We start from the raw sequence: 27,708 nt of genomic DNA on the forward strand, positions 1-27,708 counted from the left end.
TTAAACTGTTTATGATGTTTGAAATCCATACACGCTCCTGGACAAATATCTGTAATTTTCTTATTAATAAACATTTTTCACGGTTATAGCTTATGATGTTTATAGTATACTGACTGTGGCAAACCAAAAATATAAACTTTCTCTTAGCGCGCCGATTTATAAAGGTTAAGGTGAGATTCTGTAAATTTCAGATGGTCCAACAATACACTATTGCCTTCGTAAAACACGGATTGTTGATTCTTAGACTCGAAAATCTTCTACAAATTAAGAGAATAGATGGGAATTTTGCAATACAGATTTAACAGTATAAAATATACGCATTTCTAAGAATATACTTAACTTACACAAGCGTCGAAATTAAAATAACATATAACAGTAAATCCGTTATAATACACGCCTGTTTCGTATAAAAGGGAAAGATTTTGGTATAATCATTTCGAAATGGATCAACGTTTTGTTCAGTATCTTCTTATGTACTTGGTGTAGAGTCATACCTCATCACGTGACAGAAATTACAGATCTTCAAATTGTTCGACTGTCCAGAAATGGTACGAAGCAAACCGTCGTTGCTAGAACAGTAAGGTACCCACATTGTACAATATCCAGAATCCTGAAACATTCTCTGACTACAGAAAATGTTGTTAGAGGAAAATGTACTGGTAGGCGCCGAAAATAATACTGCCCTATATGACCGTGTTTTTATCAAGTTAACACATCAGTGTCAAAGAAAATCTTGCAATATCATACAACAAGAATGGCATTAACACATTTTTTCCAGGATATCCAGAAAAAAGGTGAATAGGAGACTGACCAAACAAGGTTATCGTGGAAGTTATCTACAAATCGATATTAACCGTAATTCACAGCAGTCACTACGTTACTTGGGGCAGGACAACATTCTGACTTAAAATTAAAACCCTAATGACATATGATCTTTTCAGATGAGTTCTGTTTTTACTTGTTGAAGTGATGGTAGGATTCTTGTTCATTGTTTGCATGGAGAAAAATGAGGTAAGATTGTCTTTCCCACAGGAGATGGTTCGGTACATTTTTGAGCAGCTATTTATTATAGTGGAAACCTGCTCTTCATATCCTCCAGAAAAACGTCAATGATGCTTCCTACAGGCATCACATGGAGACGACGTTTCTGCCATATGTTAGAGCAATGTGTGACAATAGGTTTGTGTTTCAAAACGATAATGCTACTTCTCACAGTACGCGTTTTGTACAGGATTATCTCGACTAGAAGGATTTGGTTCAAGATTACCATGACTAGCAAAGTCCCCAGATTGTAATTGCATTGAGAACTGTTAAGAAGAACTGAACCAAAAAATTGCTAACCACTACTTTAAACCAGTCACAGTACTTTAGTTGCAGCGCCTTCTAGTGACAAAGTTGAGATGAAATTATAGTGGATTACGTCAATAACTCCATCGACAGCATGTTATGTCACCTTGAGAATATTATTAGAGTACGAGGAGGACCAACCAAGTATTGAATGTTTAATATGAAGTAATCTCAGGTTACTGATTGTTTATAATAATTTTATACTATAATTTTCATTATGCATGCTATGTTAAAGTTTTGTTGTGATAGGTGAAATACTTAACACATTTTCTACAGCTGTCTGATAAAAATCTGTGTTGTTATTATAAATCATCCATGGTATCCATTGAACCTGTCTCATTACGTAAATTACATATGCGGATGTTTAATACAACATACGTTTATCAGTTTGACAGCGATAAGTGTATTTGTATTCCATCTTGATAATAATAATTTTATTTGTTACAAAATATGTAAATACACAAAGAGACACAAAAGGAAGTTGATACGGCATAGCAGATAAGTTCATTGTTTTGCTAGAGATCATTTTCGCAGAACGAAATCTGCCCTTCGACTGTATATTGTTATCTTGCGAAACTTCTTATTCGCATTTCTTTTGTATCGATAGCTGCAAAAGTAATGGCACCTTACAGTAACATAGGCTAAGCAGTCAGGTCATAGACTGTTTGAGATGAGGTACAAACGCCCCTAAATTTGAGATCATAGCCAGAGAGTGGGTGGTCAGTTCGCAGTACCTGCTGCCACAAAGGCCGTCCAGTGGAGTAACGGGACTGATTGCTACTCTTATATCGCGTCCAAAGTTGGAAACTGTGAACCGTATTCAATGGCGTTGTGATTTAAATCTTGTGCCTTCAAAATTTACAACCCAGCACGCTAACCACTAAGCCACGCCCAGGTCACTTTTGAGAAAGCCAATCAGTCAGATACTTTTGGCGAACATTGACTGTTTGTTTCTGCCTTTTGATTCCCTAAACAATACGATCAGGCTGGAAAGAACAGTCTTGTCAAGAGGAAACATTCGGATGAGGTCCTCATAGCTATACATTAGTGAGGAATTTTATTGAGATTTCATCATGTTTATCTTCTTATCTTCAACTGCTGCCATAGGGTGTGTATGAAAACTTAATACCAATGATATTTTCCACATAAAGCAGTTTTGTCAGTTCAGACTAATGCTTTTCATCTCGCAACATTTCTAGCTAAAGCTACGTACTCTAAGTTTACTTAAACTGATGGATTTTCTGTTTGGATTTGGGTATTTTGGTTTTTGTGCAATTTGTTTAGAACATGGTTTATTGGTTGACAGATACATAACTATAGATAAAATCATAAATAAAAGTCTTTATTCTGCAGTTGGATTCTTTTTGAAATATTCAGTTATACATGTGTGTTTACATGCAATACATACTGAGAAACAAATAACAACATTGCGCCTGCTTTGTTGCTCTATACATATTAACTTCTTCAAAATATTTCGAAGTAGCAGAGCGATCATGTGCGTGAAGAAATGTGTAATTTAATATACTTGCATCTGCGCAACTAAAAATACGGTAACACCATGGTTACGTAAAAATACAATTACGTCGTAGTTACGTATGACTATAATAATGTAATAACTTCTAATAAACTAAACTATAATAAATATATTTGTGATTATTGACGAATTTATAACTCTAGATTTGTATAAGAGTACGTTGTTTGATCGCCGTCAGTGGCAATAAAAATAAGTACCCAAGATTGTATTCTATTTCTGTAATTTCACGGATTATTCTTCACGAAAAATTACCCCTTTTTTTTTCAGTTTCAATAATTTTATGTTTGGAACATAATATTGGTTCTTAAAGTGAGGTTTTTGGACTACAGACGATCCACTGATTATATCTTACCTCACATTATTTGTTTCTATGAGCACTAGTTTAACATCAGTCTCCATGAACATTGCGTGTTTATCTGTTAAGATAAAAAAAAACAGAATATTAATCTACAAATATCTCCTTACTTGTTTCTTGTTAACATGTAAAACGACTTTTGTGCCCTTCTTGATTTTCCTTTCCTACCAGATGAGTTTGATTCTGTATTATTTGTTAGTTTAACACAAAATAACAAGATGACCTTTGTCCTTTAAAACATACCCTTTTCTTAGGATTCGCGAGTTTATAAGAGTTGGGTAGTAAATAACTCTTGTAGTACGTGGATATGAATATGTAGTAACAGTTCGTTCGTCAAAAATGTATTAAAAATAAAATTAATAGAACAAAAAAATTACAAGCGTACTACATCTATTTATATTAAATTTTCATTGTTGTCTCAAATAAAAATAAAGTTATTCGACCCTGTATATATTATATGCACGTGTATGTGTGTCATAAGACACAAAATTTGGTATTTTATAACTTTCGTTTCTTTCTTTTATCACATTTATAACATTTTGTCATAAAATCCGTGTATAAACATGGATAGAATGAATCGAAGGGTTAAAGGTGTGAGGCATGAAACCCCTTCCCTAAAAATACTACACATTTCAAGCTGTGGACGCATTATAAAAGTGACAGTCGATCGCTTAAATAGGTTAACGTTCTGGTAATTGACTTTCTTTTAGTTATAAGTAAAAACTAGAGTCATTCATTTGAATCTCAGTCGTTTCTTTCGTTCTCGGTAAACTCACGCGTGGTTCAGGTTGAAAATCATAATTTCATTTATGAAATAAACAAACCGCTATAAAATTCATAAGATATTCACTTAAAACATTAAGAATATTGGTGCAATGTAAACACGTGCAGACTAGAATAAAACCACGTATATAAAAAGTTATAATTTACGTTGTTTCAGATTAATTAGACTACTTTCTTAATCTAGTGTTCTTTATTTTTCCAGAAAAAAAACGAAACAAGGTTGTTGTAATTTTTCATAATTTTTTATTTTATAATTATAAAAATGTTTGCGTATTAGTTAATTGTTAAAATGTTTTTGATAAACGTTGGTCAGGATATAAAACTATGAGTTAATTCTTAATGTTTGTTTTCTAAGTTGAAATTAGTTCTCGTATTTAATTTACTTTTCAAAGGAACGAGGTGTGTTTTAAGTTTACAAACTGTTTTGAATATTGATGAAGAGAGTGGAAAGTGTACCATATAAATTCCATTACTCGTATCAGTGTCTGAATTTGTACAGTAATTACCCCTACAAACAATAAATTAGATGTTCCTTTTCGTTTAGCGCAAAGGATTTATCTCGCAGTTTCTAATCTAGAAGTCCAGGACAGGGTTTTATTGAAGAGATAAGGTTTTAAACGTATTTAGAATTAGAATGAATAGATCTTTAGTCTTCATCCTATGTTACCCGTTAAAATTAATGTTAGTGATATCCAGGAGCAATCGTAAAATAGTTTTGATTGTAGACTGAACTGTGCACCCAGTCATTTCAGTAAGGCGACTAAACAGATGTGGGATTTTAAAGAGAAAAAAAATACGAAAGAAGACCGAATAAAGTATTCCGTAATAATAGTTATATTCAAACGATCTTCTTAGTAAATGGATAAATTACTCTGTATTAACTCTACTTAAATTCACAGGAATTTTGAATTTAATATACAGTGATTTATATTAATTTAAAGTAATGAAATATATGTAGAATAAACTGAAAATTCTCGTTTAAAGACTTCCCCACCTGTCAGGGGCTCAGGAGGAAGTCTGTCTTATAACGTTAATAATCGGGCTTCGACACTTGCGGTGGGCAAGTAGTTTATCGTGTAGCTGTGAGCTTAACAATAAACAAACGCTTAATAATTAATTGACTTTAACATCATGTGAGGAATTAATTATTCATATCACGTTAATTTTTACCATTTATTAAAAGCTTTTGTAATTGTATGACGGAAATAAAATAAAAATTACAACAACTCTTTTTGTATGTTTCTCTTTTGATCTTCTGCTACGAAAAAGATTGATTTATGGGAAATACATTTTCTAATTGTCTTAAATTGTATGTTTGTGAAAGTTGCGCAAAGCTAGCTGTTCTTAATTTTGAAACAATAAATAATATAGCTACTCAACACCTCCACCTATCATTACCAACAGTTGCAGTCGCATCATAACGATCCGACGATTGAAATGGCAAGCACACTCAAAAAGGTGATGCGAACCCGCGATTCACAAATTACGAGTTGAGTGCTCTAACCATTATACCATGTCCAATTATTTTAAATCTTCCAAAAATGAAATGCGCTTCATATTTATATAGTATGTAGTGCTTCAGTAAATGGTTACATGTTTCAGAAGTTTGCTTTGTTTGGAATTTCACGCAAAGCTACTCGAGAGCTATCTGTGCTAGCCGTCCCTAATTTAGCAGTGAAAGACTAGAGGGAAGGCAGCACCACCTCCGACTCTCGGATAACTCTTTTATCAATGAACATTATAAACGACCCCACGGTTGAAAGGACGAGTATGTTTTGTGGGATGGGGATTCGAAACCGCGACCCTCATATTGTGAGTCGAGAACCTCAATCGCCTGTTCATGCTTGAGTCGAAAGTTATGTTAGTCAGGTGTTTCTTTTTTAAAATACATTTATTTTGTTTAGTATATGTTGAGTGTTAGTTTGTGTGCTGTATCAGTTTCTTTATTTAGTTAGTTAAATTTAATGCAATATGTGTATATCTTTTGAAAAATTTTGAAGAACAAACAAAAAATTTATGAAAGCGTTTAAAGTCGAAAATAAACGTTATGAAAGGCTGTATATTTGTGTCTACCGTATTGGCCCGATTATAAGGCGATGTTTATAAATTAATAATTATACTGTAAAATCCAGAGTCGCCAAAGATCCCTTTTCTGCTGGCATTCCTGAATGTCCACATAGCTTCCATCTACTACGCATGTTTGCCATATATTCACTCAAGATTCAAAGTCATGTTGTTGTTTTGAATTAAGCACAAAGCTACACAATGGGCTATTTTCACTCAAACCGTCAGGGAACTCAGGTATTTCATGAAGACACTTTTACGCAGAGTTTCGTTGATTTACATTAAAGCACGTAAATAAGTAGACCTACTTATTACTTTTCATAACTTGGTAAAATAAATTAAATTTGCGTCATAGTGGTAATGATCATTAAACTGAAAAGCGATCCTATAAATGTCGGCCATAGTGTTAAAGGATCTCGATAGTACAGGCATTATATTTCACAGGCACACTGGTGTTAATTTCTTTTAACTTAAACCAACTTCCAAAACCAGTTTCCGGCTTCTGTTAATTTTCATATGAATTCTCATTTGATATTTTAGCTCCTACCATATATCTGTAAACTAAATATTTTCAATGATTTTAGATAACACACACATTTGCATTCTATTTCTTTTATATAAACTGTTTAATTGGGCAACACACCATTGACCACAGAGGCATTTGTTTTCGGTTGAGCGTTACTTTTCACTTTCAATCTGTGTTGTGTTTCTTCTGTTGCCCACAGAAAAAAAAAATCATTAGACCCACGTGTTCCCTCCAATCTGTTCATTTACACTCATGTTACACATTACATACTTTTTCAGGCCCGGCATGGCCAAGTGTGTTAAGGCGTTCGACTCGTAATCTGAAGGTCGCGGGTTCGAATCCCGGTCACACCAAACATGCTCGTTCTTTCGGCCGTGGGGGCGTTATAATGTGACGGTCAATCACACTATTCGTTGGTAAAAGAGTAGCCCAAGAAGTGGCGGTGGGTGGTGATGACTAGTTGCCTTCCCTCTGGTCTTACGCAGCTAAATTAGGGACGGATAGTGCAGATGGCTTTGCGCGAAATTCAAAACAAACAAATTATATACTTTCGATATATTTTGTCAACAATGAAACAAGCCAGTGGAGTTACAGTAGATGCAAACACACGTCTTCTAGATTACACGAGAACACACATTCTGAAACCTTGCATTGATGGACGCCCTTCAGGAAAAACAACACAGCGAAAGCGCAATTAAAACAGGATGGGAGTTTTGAAAACTAAAAACGATTCGACTTTTTTGTCATTTACATCATTAAGTGTACGGCTGCATGACTTGTGCCAGTAAATTAAAAATCCACAGAGTACTTGTCTTTTTCAACGTTTTGGGTAATTTGTAAATGTTAGTTGAAGTTTATGACCCACACCACTAGTGCGATATCTTGAAATACAGAAAACACGTAATAAGTACTGAAATATCACGTTAACGGAAGTATTATAAACAGAAGTTTATTTTAGAAACAATCTTCGTGTCTTTACATTTGTCTTACATTCGAATATGTCTTTATCTGACTCGATCTGCTTTTAATGTTACGAATAAATTTCTGTATAAATACGTCAAAACTATAACAGAGTTGTCCAAACCTCATGTTTAATTCCAGAAAGCTAAACACCTGTTTCAATACACCAAGAAAAACTCTAATTAAATGCGTCAAATCACAACAAATAGCTTCGTCGTAGTCGTTAATTTTTAATACAAAGCTGTCGAATGGGTTACCAGTGTTCTATTTAACATTTGGAATCGAACCATATTTTAGCATTGTGAGTCTGTAAACTTATCGCTGAGAAATCGAGAGACGTAACAATGGTATTCAAAAATTTGTATTGATGTTGATAAAGAAACTGTATATAAAGCCTATGCTTACACAAGTGTCACGGATTTCTCATGCAACTGTAAATGCATTTCCATATAGTTAAGTTTTTTGGTTTTTTTCATCCAAATCCTCGTTACACCAAACATGCTTGCCCTTTCAGCCGTGGGGACGTTATAAAGTGATGGTCAATCCCACTATTCATTGAGAAAAGAATAGCCCAAGAGTTGGCGGTGGGTGGTGATGCCTAGCTGCCTTCCCTCTAGTCTTACACTGTTAAGTTAGGGACGGCTAGCGCAGATAGCCCTCGTGTAGCTTTGCGCGAAATTAAAAAAACAAACAAAAACAAAAATATTTTCTTTCTAGACTTTAATTAATCAAAAACGTAACACAAAGTTAGACATATGGATGGGTACTTACGGTTAAATCTAGATGAAAAATTTATATTGAATTTGTATGCTATACCTTACACGTGTTTCAAAGGGTCTAGATTTTTTATATAATTCGGTGCAATAGCGATAAAACTTAAAACAACTTATCGTGAACGAAAGCCAAATTTTTACACGAACTTACACATTACACAGAAGTGAACTCCCTCTAGTGGACTGTGATGAAAACGTCATGATCGACGCCAGCAATACCAGTGAGCATGACGGAAATTAACAAGACATATTCGGTTGCTACCTCGAGGGCAAGAGATGATGGTGCGCATCATGGACATATAGCGATCTTAGAGGCTGAGTGAGAACTTTATATATTTTTTTGGATTTACCACAGGCTGATTAAGGTATTATGTGAGTAACAACAGTTTCCTTATGGTTGTAATTATCGCTGATACAAGCACTCCAGCTTCACGAAATGTATTTTACTTACGCATGATTTAATTAAAGGCAGGGCAAACAAAGCAGCTACCCAGGGCCCCAAGAAGTTAGAAATAAAGATATATATATATTTTAAATAAATAGGTTAAAACTTTTCAAGTTCATGAATGCTATTGTTTTCGAGTCTAATATTTTTAATAATATCATGTGTTGGTTCCTAGTTTTACTTTTTCACCCCAAATAGATCTCTGAAAAAAAGAAAAAATTCAGGTCAAAAGGGCCTCTAAAATGAGCACTTGACCTTTTTCTCCAAAGTTCAGCCCTGATTTTACTAATAACACAAAATGGTCTTCTACTATAGAAAATTGCCCCCCCGCTAGTACAGGGGTATGTCTACGGATTTATAACGCTAAAATCAGGGGTTCGATTCCCTTCGGTGGGCTCAGCAGATAGCCTAATGTGGCTTTGCTATAAGAAAACACAAACATACTATAGAAAATTAACTTGTTACCTTTTTGTTTTCTTAGGACCAACTGCATAACTAGATACAAACAGTGAAACTTGTAATCACTAGATTTAACTAACTTATTTCTTTCTCCAGAGCTCATAAACAGCTGTTATGTTGAACAGGCTGTGAACCTGCCCCACTGCGCGCGGCTGATATTCCCAGATATCTTTCTTTCAACCTTCCCCACAATAAATTTGTTCACTTGGTATGTTTTATGCGTACATTGTATTTACGTGTGAGTACAATAGCACTGGGTTTTAACGTAGACATCTTAGGCCTTATAATGTTGTTGAAACTACTGTAGCAGCTGGAATATTTACAGAACATGAGACTTGCTTATTACCCCTAGCAGTTCTGTTTAAGACTATGAGTGGTAGATTCAAATGTCGAACATTGCAGGCTTGAATGTCCATATTTTCTCTCAATGTAGTTTTACAAAGGCTGCCTAGATTGATATTAAAACAAGTTATGAGCCTCACCACGTTGTTTCGGTTTTTGTTTTTTGCTTCTGGTCATGTTCTGTCTGACAGTCGTGATCCTTGATGATAACCCTTCAACGTCACTTTTGGTCATGTTCTGTCTGATGATCGTGACCCTTGATGATAACCCTTCAACGTCACTTCTGGTCATGTTCTGTCTGACGATCGTGTCCCTTGATGATAACCCTTCAACGTCACTTCTGGTCATGTTCTGTCTGACGATCGTGTCCCTTGATGATAAACCTTCAACGTCACTTCTGGTCATGTTCTGTCTGACGATCATGATCCTTGATGATAACCCTTCAACGTAATTTCCATTGCATAAGGATCAGACTCAAAGTTGTCATGTTTAAGATACACATCTAAACTCACCATTGTTTATATAACACAGGCCTGAGAATTTAAAGTTCATAAATGTTGTTTTGTTTTCAATAACAGATTTTACATAATTCAGCTACGCAGATTTTGAAAATAATATTCATCTTTTTTTTTTCTATCATATAAGAATCTTTTACAAACCAGAAAAACTTACTTAGATCAAATTATTATTTCGTTTACACAATGAACATTTCTTATTATTATGTTCTGGTTCTAGAACAATCGATAAGATGCTCAAGTCTAGAGAAATCTATACCCAATAGTTGTCAACATTTCAAGCATAACAAAATGTGACCCGGTTTTAATGAACATGATTCCCTTGTACAAAATTACATATGGTGTTTCGTGAAAACTCTGTACGTAAGGCAGATAAATGGGTATCGTTATCAGATTCAATAATTATTGTAGAAGATACAAATTTCAAGACATTCGCAGACCTGTGCAAGCAACCTAGTCTACGAGAACAATGGTTTCCCAACGAACCACTTTAAGAGTCTCTTCTTAAAGAGCTCGGAATGCCTAGATAGTTAGTGTACTCCAGTCGAAATCTGAGGGCCGCGGGTTCTAATCCCCGTCATACCAAACACGTTCATCCTTTTTTATGGGTAATCTATTATTTTTTCAACATTACACTAATAAAGTAACAACTTTATTCTGTGTATAACATATTTTTTTTGACATTTGTGTTTGAAAATGTGTTCTAACATACCACACGTATAATGCTACGTCACGTTCCATCTGATGTTCAAATTAACGTGGAACTGTTGTGTGACTGTGTAATATATGTATAATCTTCATTTAAAGCAGATCAGTAGTATTTAAATACGTAAAAGTCACGTGATAGTTGGCATGGGTTACCAATTGGCAAAAAAATAAATAATAAAGAACAACAAAAACAGCTTACTTCTTCGGTCACTGAACGTTCTGAACTATTAGTTTACCTGGCAACTTTAAGTGGATTACAGTTCCGGACGTAGGGCTCTGCAGTAAATAATCTGGAAATAGAAATGTTTTTATATAAACATTCAGTGTTCACAGCTGGGTTAGATTGCCTGGGAAATCAAAGTGTAGATGAAAGAAGCTTCAATCCCATTAGTGAAGGCGACATTTGTAAGTAAACAGCAGTTTGAAACTACGCACAGACGCGTGTGTGTGTGTGTTTGCCTTTTTCTGTGCATTTGAGAAGATGCAAAGCATCCGAGCTCACGAACTCGGAACCAACAACCACGAGCCACTTTGAATTTCGCGCAAAGCTACTCGAGGGCTATCTGCGCTAGTCGTCCCTAATTTAGCAGTGTAAGACTAGAGGAAGGCAGCTAGTCATTACCACACACCGCCAACTTTTGGGCTAAATACTCTTTTACCAACGAATAGTGCGATTGACCCTAACTTTAAAACACCTCCACGGCTGAAAGGGCGAGCATGTTTGGTGCGACCGGGATTCGAACCCGCGACCCTCAGATTACAAGTCGAACGCCTTAACCCACCTGAAAAAAACAAAACAAAATAAGGAATATACAATAAATCAATTAACTGCCCTTTGTTGAGCATTCGAAGGTCTAAAAAGTAGTTTTTCTATTTACTTATTTTACTTCCACGCCATAGAAAGTTTGCTTTAAATTATACATATTGAGTGACTGATACATCAATTTTGAAAGAAATACATTGCATACAGTCTATTTTCTCTTTGTTGGTGAAGTAACTATCTATACATTGAATACAATTGATACCTCATGCTTCACGATTCTTTCTTTTCTCGCTTTCAGCTGCCTTGTTGTTATTTCCCATTTTACGTGGTTTAGTTGTTGCAAATAACCTCCTGTTCCAACTATTAACTGGTAACGTCAGTAATCCTGCACACTGATTCCACTTTTTTTGAAAATCAAAGGAATATTGACACTAATCTTAACTAATACAAATGATTTGTTAGTCTTTCCTGTTGCGGATCTTTTGGCTCCAGATAGCCATACTACTGGCTCTATAATAGCAGTTGTATTATTAGTAGATGTCTTGGCAAGAAACTTCACATTTTTTGCAGTCAAGGACAAAGTCTATTGTTTCAAGTCTCTGAAGATATTTTTTATTTTCCATGATTGAAATTTCTTGTGATTAGAGTAAGTTTTGTAAGAATACCTGACCATCCTCTGATGAAGAGTACGACCAGGGATTTCATAATTTATTTGTATTTCCTTGGTTTCAAGACTTCTGATAGCATCTCTTCTGTCCAGTCTCCTGGCTTAGATCTCACTGCACTTCATCACTGGAAGAAGACCAGACAAACCGCCAAAAATCGAGTAAAAAAATCTAAAAATAGTAAATAAAATATAATTAGAAAGTTACTTTAGTTGCAATAAATACAGAGTGAAAAGTAAACAGTTTCTTGTCAAGAAATAAAAATGATTAAATTAATCTAATTTAATTACAATTATCATTCTGCTGTTTTATTTTTAAAAAAACATCTATCTTTCAAACTACTCGGGTATCTTTCTCAAAATGTGTCATTATCTTTTGATGTTCTTAACGTGACGTCATATCCAGCACAATACCAATGCCAACTGGTGTTCAGATTGTAAAGTACATCTACTGGAATATCTATCCAAGAATTCCCTGAATCAGATCTTTCTAATCCAGGCTTAGTTGAGAAAAATTCGTTCGTTTCTTTTGAGGCATAAGTATTAGGTTCCATGATGGTCATACCAAACTAATCCAGCTTTACTAGGAAACGTTTGTCTCCTTTTCTTTTTGGCATGTCCCTTGTTCCCTTGACAACCAGTCTGTTTCAATTTTACTTAGAAACATGTTTGTTCTTTGCTTCTTTGGGAGCATTACTTCGTTCCATCTTTGCATAATAACTAGCCTAATACAGTCTTACTTAGAAATATTTATTTCTTTGGATGTGTTAAAGTGTTTCATGTTCCCGTGATAACCAGCGCAATCTATGTTTGATTGAAAACATGCACCTTTTATTTACTTCTTTAGAAGCATTAGTATTTCTCATGTTGCCAGGATAAACATTCTAATTCAGGTTTACATAGAAAGATTTATCTATTCGGTGTTTCTATGGTAATGGTAACCTATCTTGTGTTTCTAGTCAGGGTTTTAGTGTCTACTTCAAATTAACTCGAAAGCATGTGGCTTTCCCAGTTTGCACTCAAAGCATTCTGGGTTATTCTGTAAACTTAAGTTTATTTCATGTTCACTTAAAAACATTATTCTGTTTTTGTCATTAAATATTATAGTGTAATATGTTTCCTGAGCAACATTCTTTTACTCCGTGTTCTCTCAAATAATTTTTCTGTTCTATACTCTCTGAAAAATTTAGTTTACCTCAAATTTCTCTAATAACAGTTGACAATCTCGTGTCGTCATAGTAATTATTCTATCCTATATTCAATTGTACATATTAATATAGTGTGTTTGTTTTCGAAACAGCTACAAAAAGTTAATTTCGTTGTATTTAAATATGCAAATTAGCAAGTCATAAGACAAGCACAGTCAAAGTAAAGTTATGGTAAAAGGAATGTATCAGAACTACATTTTCACATTGTTTGGTATCTAATATGCTGTGTGATGCCACCAAAGGTGATATGTTTTTGGAAATGATGTGTAATAGCCCTTTCAATGCAGAATCTTCACGCACTCAGATCATAAGGATATGTTCAGATCAGGGATTTTGAATTTACAAGACAGGGGTATTTTTTATAGTTAATGACATTGGAAAACAAAGGAATATGGATAGGCTTGCACACCAGATCACCCAGAAAGAGGTATTCAACAAATCGTATCCCAACTGTATAAAGTAAAGTGCAACGTATTGTTACAGACGAGAATACTCAAACATAAAGTTCAGTGGAAAAAACTGTCAATGTGTTCCAGACAACAATGCTACTCAATAAAGTCAAGGTTGTCTGGAAAAGTGCCGAAAGCTACTTTCATAACATGGCATGCCTCAAGATGTTTAAGAATAAAATGGATATTAAGGCAATTGTATACTAATACACTGTTCGGCAATTGTAGACATTTTTCCATGAATTATTTGCAACGTTTCATTTAGTGTATGCTATTAAAAAAAACATAGTCGCGAATTAAAGCACATGATCACATGGTATGCTCAGTTAAACTTATTTCTGCACAATTATCAAATACGTCTGCATAATAATGGAAAGATCGAACATAATATGAAGTTGTAAGTCCGATTCAGTTTCAAGATATTTGAGAAATAATGAAACTGAGAACATGTGATGTTAAATGAAACAAACTTTATAAAAACAAAGTAAAATCAAATAGGCCCGGCATGGCCAGGTGGTTAAGGGACTCGACTCGTAACCTGAGAGTCGCGGGTTCGAATCCCAGTCACACCAAACATGCTCGCCATACTAATGTGAATTCATGTTTCTCAATTTGTTTAACTGTTTATCTGTATTTTAAGTTAAACTTCTTGCTATACATGGAAGATACGAGTCTAACAGGTTAAATATTAATGAAACAGTTAAGATTAACATACCCTGTTCGTTGTGCTCAAGCTATAGCTGACATAACCCCTGATATTTCAGTTTTTACTATTATATACATTATTAATTAGCCATATCTATACTTATACAATTTATATAGAATTAGTATTATGATTTAAGCTTAAACTATTTTGTTTGGATAACGAATACGAAAGATGAAACTTTGTAAGATAAATAGTTGGAGTTTTGAATTTTTAACCGAAACGGCACCTTATGCTAAATATTGTCTCAATGATCATGGTTCAGATATACAAGTTATCACTTTAGAATTACTGATAAGAAAAGCAAAACAAATTAGCAGCACCAATCGTGTAACTAATCTTAACCCAATAATGAGATTGGCTATCACTTTTGTATATGAACCACAGCTAAAAGTACAGAATCTTGGATCTTCCGATTCGAAGCCTAGCACGCTATCCATAAGGTAATGCCTGGCTCTTGTGAGATAAGAATCAGTTTGTGGTCTTAATAATAAGATTTATCAGTTGTCCATGTAAAGAATCAGTAATTTGTAATGTACAAGAACAGAAGTGAATATTTGTTGACTTGTCCCAGAAAGGGATGGACCATTAAAAAGAGTTGATCGCTGTTAGGTATATTCATTTATACCTAACGAAAAATAAAAACGTACTTTAAACACTAGACTGACTGGAAACAATAATATATATCTATGTTAATAGTTCAAAATTCATGTTCCCCAGTGGCTCAGCAGTAGACAAGAGGATCTCTAACAGTGAAATTTAAGGTTCGATCCCTCCAATTGACACAGCCAATTGTGTAGCTTTGCGCTTTAAATAAACAAACTTTTGTAACCTTGCGTAGCTTTAGTGATAGTGTGCCCAGAGCGTAAAGCTGAAATTTCACGGTAAACGTCTCGTTGTTGCTAATACGTGCTCTGCACTTAGGAGTTATGCGTGCGCTATGAGAGTGGTAGTCCAATCTCACTGCTTGTTCGGACAAGCGAAGCCTAAAGGTTGGTCGTGAATGCCGTTGGCAAGCTGGCTTCTTCCATGTAATCTGTCATTTCAAAAGTAGCAATGTCTGTTCTCTTGTATAGCAATCTTTGCATGAATATTTTAAACAAACAAATAAACCAAAATATTTATATCATGGATAATATTCAGTTTAATAACGTTTATACATGGCAGTTATATTAATTTTATAGTATTACCTTATTATTTTATTATAATACACTGCTTTTATAGTAAGTAAGATTTGTTTTACAACCGGTGAGACGTTTAGATCACTGGTACGATCATTATCAAATATTTTACAGTAAATAACGTTTTAGTATTTAAATAAACATTCAAAATCTAATAATGTATTTAAATTCTAGAATTGTTGAAAGTAAATTGTAAATAATAAATATCAATCTGCGTGTATTTTACAGATTATTTATGTATAGCTAAACAAAAAACAATACAAAGACGAATAAATAAATATACAAAAAACAACTATGGACTATTTTACGCAAAGTGTTTGCATGAGCTTAGGAATGTGTCGGAGGTTTAACGAAACTGTGTATAATTGATTAAGCCTAATATAAATTTTCTATGTAATGAAACCCTAGTGAGATCTTATTGAGTTAACAAAACCTGCTGTCCACCTAGTATAATTTAGTAACTGTAAGTGTTAAGAAATATAAAAAAAAGTTTAGACTTGTACTGCTTTATTTTTATATAAATTAAATTACGTCAGAACGATGTTCCAGTACAGAGCAGTAACAATTATCTTACTCTGTAATATAAAATGTTTAAAATTAAACCGAAATTGATATGTGGTAGATAACTTCATATATATCTATTACTAACATGAACTTGTGTAATTTTGATATCATTTTACATTAATTACTAGCTATATTCACACATTGATGTTAAGTTTCGTGTAAACGTAGAATTAACTCAATCATATACATACTTTAATATATGTGCATAATTTAGTTAGATACATGATAATTCTATGAGAACGTGTACATACTGTCACCCGTATATATTGCTCTACCACAGTATAAGACATTTTAAAGTATTTCACAGTACAATGACTTCACAATAACATATTCTTAATTGACTGTTTATGTGAACTTGGAGAGTTCTCTACATATCACGAAACCGCTATGTAACAATAGAGAGTTCTCTACATCCGCTATGTTACAATAATGTAATGTGCGACATTTTCCTGTACCTGCCTCATCAACTTGAAACATTTAGAAGTACTCATAGCCCGAGCACGTCAGCCACTAAGCCTCACCCTTCCAGTAATATAATGAAGTTACAATGCCCGAAATAATTGAGACTGGTCAGAAATACGCATGCATGAAGAACGTATTGTTGTCCCTAACTACCTTTCTCTTTATCCTATTTTCTTTTTAAGGGGAGAGATGAGCCTAAGGTTGAACATCCACATTGAAAATTACCCACGATATTCTTATGATTATTAATGTATATATATTTATTTTATCTTTACTTCTAAGTGAAAATATATTGATGAAGCTTTATATTCCTCCTTAACTGGACAAGATAATAACGCACAAATACAAATATTCGCTAACACAAGTCTTTATCTTATATATGTCAACTACCTTGGTTTGCAGCAATAAGGGATGAACCTTTAAAAAGAGTTGATAGTTGACGCATCTGGTGACTGACTGCGAACATAATGTTGTTCAGCGTCAAGTCGTAAAGATATAAACTTTTATTGGTTTTTCCCATTTCAACAATTCATAAAATAACAAACACGTCATTTACACAGTTTCAAATTTCAAATTACGCGTTTGAAAATAAACTATGAATGTTGGAGAAGAAGTGCAAACAACGCTCTCCCTCTACCTTTCACACAAAAAAAACAAAAGTCTTGCTCTCCGTCTACCTTTCACACACAAAAAACAAGTCTTGCTCTCCGTCTACCTTTCACACACAAAAAACAAAGTCTCTCCGTCTACCTTTCACACACAAAAAAACCAAAGTCTTGCTCTCCGTCTGCCTTTCACACACAAAAAAACAAAAGTCTTGCTCTCCGTCTGCCTTTCACACACAAAAAAAACAAAAGTCTTGCTCTCCGTCTGCCTTTCACACACAAAAAACAAAATCGTTGTTACCCCTGCTGCCCTCTATCAGGATTGTTTTATAGTAACATATTTATTATATTGCTAATTATGACTTACCCCCATGTGTTACTTTAGAAACCGATATGTGCTACAGTTTGTAATATCAGTGATTTTACGACCCTCCTTTCTTATACTTGAGAGGAATATATACGCTCCAGATTATAAAACTAGTCATTACGAAGTAAAGTACGTTTTGGAGTCGAAGATGTGCTCTAGTTTATACTACCAGCTATTACTGCCTCCCCTCATATCTTTTGTAGACGTAGGTGCACTAAACGCACTTTTGAATACTAGTTATTATGTCCTTCCCTCATACTGTTTAGTGATTCTAAGCTTGGACAACTGCTCGTGAAAACCCACGCTCGTCTTTCTCAGTGACGTGAACCAGTTATAAAGTGTGTAACGCTACTGATGCCAACCATCCACGTGCTACAAAGTCCGTACCACTATTGATTATTACGTCTCTTCCTCCTCCTTTCTCTCAGTAGCGTAGGTGTACAACAAAATATGTAATGTATTGATTAACTTTCTTTCTGCTATAATACCGCTAGTCCATATAAAAAAGATAGATTCTGTTCAGAATTTATATACTCTTCTGTGTTCTGCGTCTAAACCAACGGATAGGTGGATCCTCGTAATATTTCCGACTCAACCAGGAAAGAGTGCGATTTATCAAGTGAACGTTTAACTATCTGACGAAATAATGACAAAGAAATACACAGTACCTTATAATAATTTTCATTTTATCTTTATCTCTTTCATATATTGGTAGAAGCCTTATGTATATTCCATTTTTGATAGTTTTCATTAATTTTAGAGTTGTAACCATTGATTACAGTAAGAACTAATTTCACAGAGTGTTTGTTTTAATTACAGTGGAGAAACGTCCAATGGTCGTGCTGAATCCTTCTCAGAACAGCTATGGTCGCCAGCACTTCGACCAGTATGAAAGAAGCGACCCACAGGTGACAAATGACTCCGATGGCTGCCAGATTGAGACCATCATTCTGGACCACCAGTACCCAGACCCAGCATATCCTCTTCACCACAATGACCTTATGTTTGCCGCTAAGAAGTGGGAAGAACAGGATCAGTTCACCGTGTTCAGTGCTTTAGCTACGTTTGTTTGTATCATTTCGTACGTAATAAACGTCGGCACGGATGTGGCAGTGAGCTACTTTCTCTACGTAGAGGACAATCTGTGGTGGTTCGGCTTAACAGCAGCAGCTACAGCTATTCCATCGTTAACGGTTAACATCTTCAGTATTCGCTGGTACGTACATGACGCAAAGGAAAGGAAGACACATCCGCGGGCGTTGTCACGGCCTCACATGACGAAGCTAGATTGGGTGGTTCGTATATTCTTTCATATGGTTCTACTGGGACCAATAATCAGGTAAATGTTTACATCTGTTATTAAAATTTGCTATTGTTCACGTCTGCATCGTGATTACAAAAAACATTTTACCCGTTCCGTTTTAATCTGAGTATACATATGTTTATGTATAATGAAATAAACAGCTTCAATATTGTTAATTACATTAATTGTTATTACGATATTAAAATCAGTACTACGAAAATATAATGAACTTATCATAAAATGGCGGCTATGGTTTTAAAGTAACAACGAGGACTAACACTTGATTATTTAATAAAATAATTTGAATGCTTGTTTTATATATCCGTGTGTGGTAAAGAATCTTGAATGAAGAGTGACTCTTATTTATGTATTCAAACTTTAAAAAAACTAAATAAAAACACGACTCGTGTATGTCCATATGTCTTAAGAATTGGAAATAAGTAGGTTTTAATACACATACGAACATCTGTACACATCTGCAAACTAATCGATAAAGTAGCTCCGTTCATAAGAGCACATAATTCACCAGCTGTGTCAGATTAGTGTAGAGTTTATAATGATGTCATACTATTATGAATTGGTGCTTTAAGTTTTAACTACTGTATAACATTCTTTCGAATTAATTCACAGACAGTGCTGAACAGTATTATGTACTGTTCCAAGGAATATAAAAATAGGTTTTCTTTATACCTGTCACTAAAAACCGTTGTTTAAGTTTAAATTATTTATGAATAGAACCGAATGCTACACACTTTTAGTAACATTCATTAAGATTATAATTAATTATGAATAAAGATCTTGTCTTGAATATTCCATCTAATAACGATTTAAAAAAATACTCTCGAGTTAAGTAATACAGTTAAATGAGCGATCAGTTTTCATCGGGAGTGAAAGAAGAAATGAATGGAGTGTTTATTTAACAAGACTTAAGACAGGAAGTTTTTAATATCGAATATTAAACTCTATAAAATTTAAGTGTTGCTGTTGTGAAAGTCAATAACTTGGGAACGGAAAACCACGGAAATAATTTTGTCATTTTCTGAGTTGTTTTTTAGGGGGAAATATTAAAGATATCAAAAGCAATAAGATCAACCACAGATAAAACTTTAAAAAAATAGAAAAGAGATCAGATTGTAGACCTACTAAACAGTTGTGGATATATGCTTGATAAATTTTAATAATATTAATTACTTGGTGATATACAGGAACCAAATAGTGGTACTTATAAAATATGTTAAGTACAGTCCAGCAAATGTTAAAGAATTCAGTGAAATAGGAAATCATATATACTATATAAAACTATATGTATTTATATTTACCACAATTAAAAATAGTCAAATAATGCTGTTTGCATCATAGGTATATAAGGCAAAAATTCAGCATTATACGATAATTATGAGAAATAGAACTACATTCTTAGAAGTAAAGTTCCGAGAAAATGTAACATTGTTCTTTAAATAAACGTTTTCACGGCATGGCCAAGTGGTTAAGGCACTCGACTCGTAATCTGAGGGTTGCGAGTTCGAATTCTCGTCACACCTAAACATGCTAGCCTTTTCAGCCGTGGAGGCGTTATAATGTTACGGTGGGTGGCGATGACTAGCTGCTTTCCATCTAGTCTTACACCACTAAATTAGGTACAACTAGCGCAGACAGTCCTCGTGTAGCTTTGCGCGAAATTCATACAAAACAAAACAGAAACATTTAGAATTATAATGTTTAGCAGAAAAGAAAATCAAAACAAATCTGTATCCAAATAATATATAGCTCATTAGATCAAACTAATCCAATATCGCGTATAGTGACAAATAAATAAATTAATATAATCAAACTTTTCGTATCATAAGTATATAAGTACTTACAGTAGGAATAAGGTGGACACATAATACACGTAATGTAAACTATTTACTAATGTACATTATTATTACGTAAATAATAAATCTTCAATATCATATAAGAGACTCCGATAGGTGATAAACAAAGTTACAAAATATACAACCGCTTGGAAAAAATCAGCAGAGCTCATGAAAAACATTTACAAGTCACATATTTCTCACTCTCATCAAGTGACTGGTATTGTTGAACGTTGTAAGTTGCGTTACAGAACACACTTATCAAATAGAACAATATCAAATATACCACGTATTATTGTCAGCATTTATCTGTACCAAACGTTGCCTAAAATTAGAGTTGTTTCACAAAAGCTAGGTAACACCTCGAGAAGAGACGCCATTTTAAATTACATAAGTCTGTTCACTCATTCAATACACCCGAGTAGGTGTGGTCAAATACAATAGAGAATGGGTGTGGTCTCGATCTACAGTACTGTGTAACAAGACCTGGAAACTGTCAGTAGTATGGGGTATGTCAACATAGTGTAAGCCTTCAAAGGAGCTTCATCGTCTAGGCTAGACGCCAAGGTATACACTTTTGCAAGGAGTGTGTAATATGCATTTTAAATTATATCAAGTTTGCATTCATTGAAGCATTTAATATGTAACGTAATAGTACGGTGCATATCCAAACTGATGATATACATAACAGACATCAGTATGAATGAATGACCTTGAATGAAAAAATTATATGAATAAGTAGACAAAAAATATTAACAAAATTGAAAGTATTGGAATGGGTTCACCAAAAAGTGAGGAAACAAGGTAAAAATGAGCATGTTGTAATAAAACGTTCTCTGTATTACCTAATAATGAGGCATGTCCAACAACCGTTTCATGCCTACTTCAATTTTCTATATACATTATATTATACGGGTTATGGATACTTACAAAAGTTTGTCTATGATTCTTCTTTTTTTTTTTTTTTATAAACAATAACGAATTTATGATGTCGATAAATAGAACCTCTGAGGATATTTTATATTTGTATTTTAATACACTTGTATAACTAGTGAACAAAATCCTGTTAATTTCTCATGCTAGTTCAAAAGGAAAAAAAGTTATAAATAATAAAAACCAACAACATACAAGTTATGGGTTGAGGCGAATATCTGTTTTCTTCTGGTGTTGTATGAACAACTTTATAGTATATGTATTTCCTCCAATAATTGAATTCACTGAAACCTCCAGTGATTGTATAATAAGCATAGCCAAGTTTCATAAGTTTAATCCCCCTGGCTTATTGTATACAGAAGTGTTTGTTTTTTTGAATTTCGCGCAAAGCTACTCGAGGGCTATCTGCGCTAGCCGTCCCTAATTTAGCAGTGTAAGACTAGAGGGAAGGCAGCTAGTCATCACCACCCACGGCTGGGAGGGCGAGCATGTTTGGTGCGACTGAGATTCGAACCCACGATCCTCGGATTACGAATCGAACGCCTTAACACGTTTGGCCATGCCGAGCCATAAAGAGAAAGAATAAACGAAGTAAGCACTGAGAAATAATAGGCTCGCCTCCTTGTGAGGTACTACAGAGGAAGTTTTATTTCGTCATGCTCATTCCTACCTTGTGTTCTTACTTTCTTAGCATTTGTTCCAACACTTTGTTCTTACTTTCTTAGAAATTAGCTGGCCAAAATCTAAAATGAACTAGCTGGTCTCGAAAGATGAAAAAAAGGGAAAAAAAAATTTAAGACCATACTGAAACGAAACGTTAATCGGTAAACACGTAACAAAATTTAGTCATTTCTGTTTAAGCATTAGCGTTGTCAATATTTCCCACTGACATCTCCTGTGTTATATTGGGTAAAAACACGGCAAAGGCTAAAAGGTTGACAGAGTTTGAACGTGGCAGAAATGTCGAGCTGCAAAAGCAAGGTCTCTCTCAAAGTGGCCCGGCATGGCCTAGCGCGTAAGGCGTGCGACTCGTAATCCGAGGGTCGCGGGTTCGCGCCCGCGTCGTGCTAAACATGCTCGCCCTCCCAGCCGTGGGGGTGTATAATGTGACGGTCAATCCCACTATTCGTTGGTAAAAGAATTGGCGGTGGGTGGTGATGACTAGCTGCCTTCCCTTTAGTCTTACACTGCTAAATTAGGGACGGCTAGCACAGATAGCCCTCGAGTAGCTTTGTGCGAAATTCCCAAACAAACAAACAAACAAAACTCTCTCAAAGTGCCATCGTTGGTGAGATTGGGCGTAGTAAAATTGCTGTTGCAAATTTCTTAAAAGACCCTGAGGGATACGGAACGAGAATTTCAAGAAATCGGCCCAAGAAAATTTCGCCGGTTTGAGCAGGAGGAATCGACGTGTTGTCCGGCAAGACATCAGCCGATCGTCGAACCAGATTAAGGCCCTTACGGACGCAGAATGCAGCTCAAGAACAATAAGACGGCATCCACGAGAGAAAGGTTTTAAAATCCGTAAACGTCTTCAAAGGCTACGCCTCCTTCCACACCACGAAACAGCTCGGTTTAACTTTGCTGAGAAGCACCAAACATGGGACGTAGAAAAGTGGAAGAAGGTTTTGTTCTCCAATGAGAAAAAAAAATTAACCTGGATGGGCCAGATGGTTTCAAACGTTACTGGCACGATAAGAATATCTCACCGGAGACAGGACACAGTGGAGGAGGTTCCATTATGATTTGGGGTGCTTTCTTCTTCCATGGAACAATGGAGTTTCAAATTACACAGGGGCGTCAAACAGCGGCTGGCTACTATGGCATGTTGGAGAGAGCATCTTTATTGACTGAAGGCCCCCGCTTTTGTGTAAATGATTGGATCTTTCATCAGGACAACGCTGCAATCCACAATGCCCGCAGGACAAAGGACTTTTTCATGGCAAATAAAGTGATTCTTTTGGACCATCCAGCGTGTTCGCCCGAATTGAACCCCATTGAAAATGTTTGGGGGTTGATGGTAAGGGAAGTCTATAGAAATGGACGTCAATTCCAAACAGTACATGATCTTCGTGAAGCGATCTTCACCACTTGGAATAAGATTCCAGCCAGCCTTCTGCAAACGCTTATATCGACCATGCCAAAGCGAATGTTTGCAGTTATTCGCAATGACAGCCGTGCAACTCACTACTGAGACCTCTTTTTGGTATGGTCTTAAACTTTTGACCAGCTAGTATTTAGGCTAATTTCATAGTGTTCACATTTTTCCTATTAAATGCTAAAAAGGTTTATTATTTTTATTTTCACTTTTCTTATTTTCATCTTTCGAAGCTCTACTCAAATAAGTGGTTGAGTCTAACAACGCAAAATGCATATTTTTCTTAATGTTCATTGGTTTTAAGATTTTGGCCAGCAGAGTATACATATATATACCATTTTTCAAACAAATTCCAAAATGTTAAATGATAAACAAGTCAACCAGCAAGAAGAATGGAAAGTATTTGTTATAACGCTGTAATCAGAGTTAAATATTTGAAAATTTTGTGAATATAATACATTTATTCTATTTCATACTTTTAAACTGAAGTTAAAAATATTAAAACGGAAATAATATTTTTGATAAAATACAATAATTTAATTTTCCTATCCTTTGTTTATACATTTGCCCGGGGGTTAAGGCACTCGACTCGTAATTTGAGGTCGCGCGTTTGATCCTTGTCACACCAAACATGCTCGCACTTTCAGTCGTGATTGCCTTATAAAATGACGATCAGTTCCACTATTCGTTGGTTAAAGAGTAGCCCAAAAGTTGGCGGTGGGTGGTGAAGACTAGCTGCCTTCCCTCTCGTCTTACACTGCTAAATTAGTGACAGCTGTTGCAGATAGCCTTTGTGTAGCTTTGCGCAAAATTCAAAAGCAAACAAAACCCAGTTAAAAAGGCATGCAAATATTTGCAATAATAATACTTTATAAACAGTTACACATCTTTACAGACAACGTTAAATTGTTGGCAGATAAATAATTTTTAGTGGTTAAAAAACTTGTGAAACTATTGAAGTTTTTAAACTATTTTGTATGAAATATTAAAACGTATTTTATGAAAACCGTTCGTAGAGGAAACTACAAAGATAAGAGTGTACTCTGATGCACTTTATGAGATAAAGGGGCGAATTTCACGATTTATTTTCTCCTTTTCACTCACCGTTTTCACAATTACTTCTAACACCATACATGTGATTTTTCAGGTTGTTATTAACTGAGCCAGGTTTAGTAGTGGTTTACCATGAAAGAGATTGTCCGTTTCTTTGTATTCGTCTGCTGACTTATACTACTAGAAACCGGGGTTTGATATCCCTAGTGGGCAGAGCATAGATAGCCATTTGTGTAACTTTGTGCTTAATAACAAATAACCATAATCTTTGTACTAGAAATTTAAAAAAATACATTAATTAAATAAACTTATAGATATATTGAAAGAAACACACTCTGAAGGGATCTAGAGTATTTAAAATAAAGTCTATTTCTGAGAAAAGTAACAAATAACTAATTGAAAGCAAGGGAAATGTGACACGTGACCATAATGTGAGCTTCAACTATGCATGTGTCTGTTAGTGTGAAAGGAAAATTTCACATTTATATTGGAAAGTGGTTTTTTTTTCTGAACAAACTTTTAAAGCTAGTTTAACGATTTAGTTTTCTTCAGTTGCTTTCTTAAGCTAGTCTGCCACTGAGATAATGAATGGTATATAGTGCGCTTGAATGTGGGAAAATTCATATTTCTGATCCAACAGTCATAGTAATGTTACAAAATGTAGTTTCCATGTTGTTAACGAAGTAATAGACAACCAAAGATGTCGAAGAGCACTTAAGAATTGTACGCTATATTGCATAACGAAACACTAGACCCAATACACTGGTAAACTGGTTCAATAAAAACGCTTTATTGAGTTTATATGACTTAAAAAGCAATATTATCACACTGTTGGAATTAAAATCACCCATCATTGGTCAGAAATACGTTAGACGTAGCCAATCATAGAGCTTATCATCATCCATACAAGTGAGGTGTCGTCATTTGTAGAACCAATTTGAAGGACGGGTCTCTAATTCCACGATAGTTTAACACGAGAAGGATGATAAGTAAAATTATTATATGTAAGTCATTAGAAATGGGCTCCGGATGCAGTGCGATAGGAAGATAAGATACTGTTTCCGGTACTAGTAACAGTGGAGCTGGAAACATTTGTTGTTACCACGTATTATCAAAGTATATCTTGAACATGAAATACTAGCACAGTCATTATTTTCTGCAGACTTATTATGAATAAACTTCAAAGACGAGCTTCGTGTCGATCCACCAAACACGCTTGGTGATCCTCCAAACACATACACACACTTCCTGAGGAAGCACTCCCAGTAAATTCAGTCCAGACTACTGCAGAACATAGAACGATGTCACAGAGCTGTATCGGCTGCTATTAAAGTAAACATTATGGGAACTCTGTTTCTTTAGATTGGTGACCGTGGCGTTGCTACAGCTACTCTATTATTAAAACATGGCGGTTTCATCATCACAACTTTCAACGAAAACGATACATTTCACTTTCATAAACAGTTTAAAAAAATATTACATTGGTGCTTGTAAAGTATTTCGTTTGTTTGTTGCTAAGTGCAAAGCTAGACAATGGATTATTTCTTCTAAGGCCATTACTAAAAAGTTAATAATGAAAGAAAAGTGCTATAACACCGAAAGAAAAAAGGGTACCATTAAATAGTATATAGTTATTAGGTGTTACGCTAATAACAAAAACTAGTATTGTACACTTGATAACTTCGGAATATGTGTAAGTAAAATGACCTGATGTGTACGTAAGTTCAATTAAGAATTAATTATTGATTATTAATGCTTTGTATGCGTTTTTTTTTAAATTTCATATGTAATTAACTGAGTAGGAGGCTAAAATATAAGCCTAACAGACAGAAATAAAAATTCAAAGTAAAAACTATTTTGATATAATTATATGTTCGAGTTATAAAGAATAATAATACAACGCCAGAGTCAAATTTATATAAATACTTCAGAAGAAAAGATGTTTAGTTTACATGATCCACAAGTCAACATTTTTGATAATCGCAACGATATTTTTATATTCTACTTCACAGATGTTTTTGTTTTGAATAACAATGTAGTTTAACAATGGAAATTATGTTGAAACCCATTCTAGTTTTCATTCCTTATTTTACTTGTTTTGTACAGCGTTCGGAAATTCCGTATGTTTAAAACATCCGACTCACGATAATGGAAACGTGTTTTATCAAACAAGGCTCGCAGAAATGCAAGTATTGTGGGAGTACAAATAAGGACATTTTCAGTTTATTATTCAGAGTTTAAGAACCATACAGTGAAACTAATATAAGTATGTTAAAGTTTATGTATATATAATATAATTTGATAGTAAAGTAATAAACATTATTTAATTCGTTATATTTCATGTTACCATAGCAACGTTCTCTAAATATAGTTATTCGTCCTGCTAAACGACGTACATCGACAAGCCTTTCACAGAGCTTCTGTGGTTCTCGTACTTTAACGTATAATTTTTTTATCGTATGTTAATAAACGTGAATGACATCATTTCGTTGTGAAACTCTCCTAATCTTAAAGACTTAAGATCTTACCACAGGTAGGACATATCAAATATGTAGAGTTCTCTTATTCTTAATGGTTTAGGCTTTCTTGCTCCAGGTTTCTGTAACAATGTCCACACTTGAAGACAAAACAAAACCCGCACGAAAATGAACCGAAGAGTTATACACTACATAACTGGTTCGATTCATTTCT

General features: G+C 34.6%; 1 protein-coding gene across 9 annotated transcripts in view; it reads left to right on the forward strand.

Annotated features, from left to right (window-relative positions):
* The window catches only part of LOC143229828 (XK-related protein 6-like), an 89,840-nt gene that overhangs the window by 34,873 nt on the left and 27,259 nt on the right, over positions 1-27,708 (forward strand). For 2 of the 9 annotated variants that reach the window (XM_076462647.1, XM_076462638.1), the window contains exon 2: positions 18,597-19,116. In XM_076462647.1, coding sequence (XP_076318762.1) covers positions 18,597-19,116 — 520 coding nt within the window. Of the gene's footprint in view, positions 1-8,538; positions 8,715-18,100; positions 18,442-18,596; positions 19,117-27,708 lie in introns of those variants that run through there. The other 7 variants (XM_076462640.1, XM_076462644.1, XM_076462645.1 and 4 more) reach the window with 7 other exon arrangements.

The sequence above is a fragment of the Tachypleus tridentatus genome, chromosome 10, assembly GCF_004210375.1.
Source record: "Tachypleus tridentatus isolate NWPU-2018 chromosome 10, ASM421037v1, whole genome shotgun sequence".
NCBI classification, from domain to species: domain Eukaryota; kingdom Metazoa; phylum Arthropoda; class Merostomata; order Xiphosura; family Limulidae; genus Tachypleus; species Tachypleus tridentatus.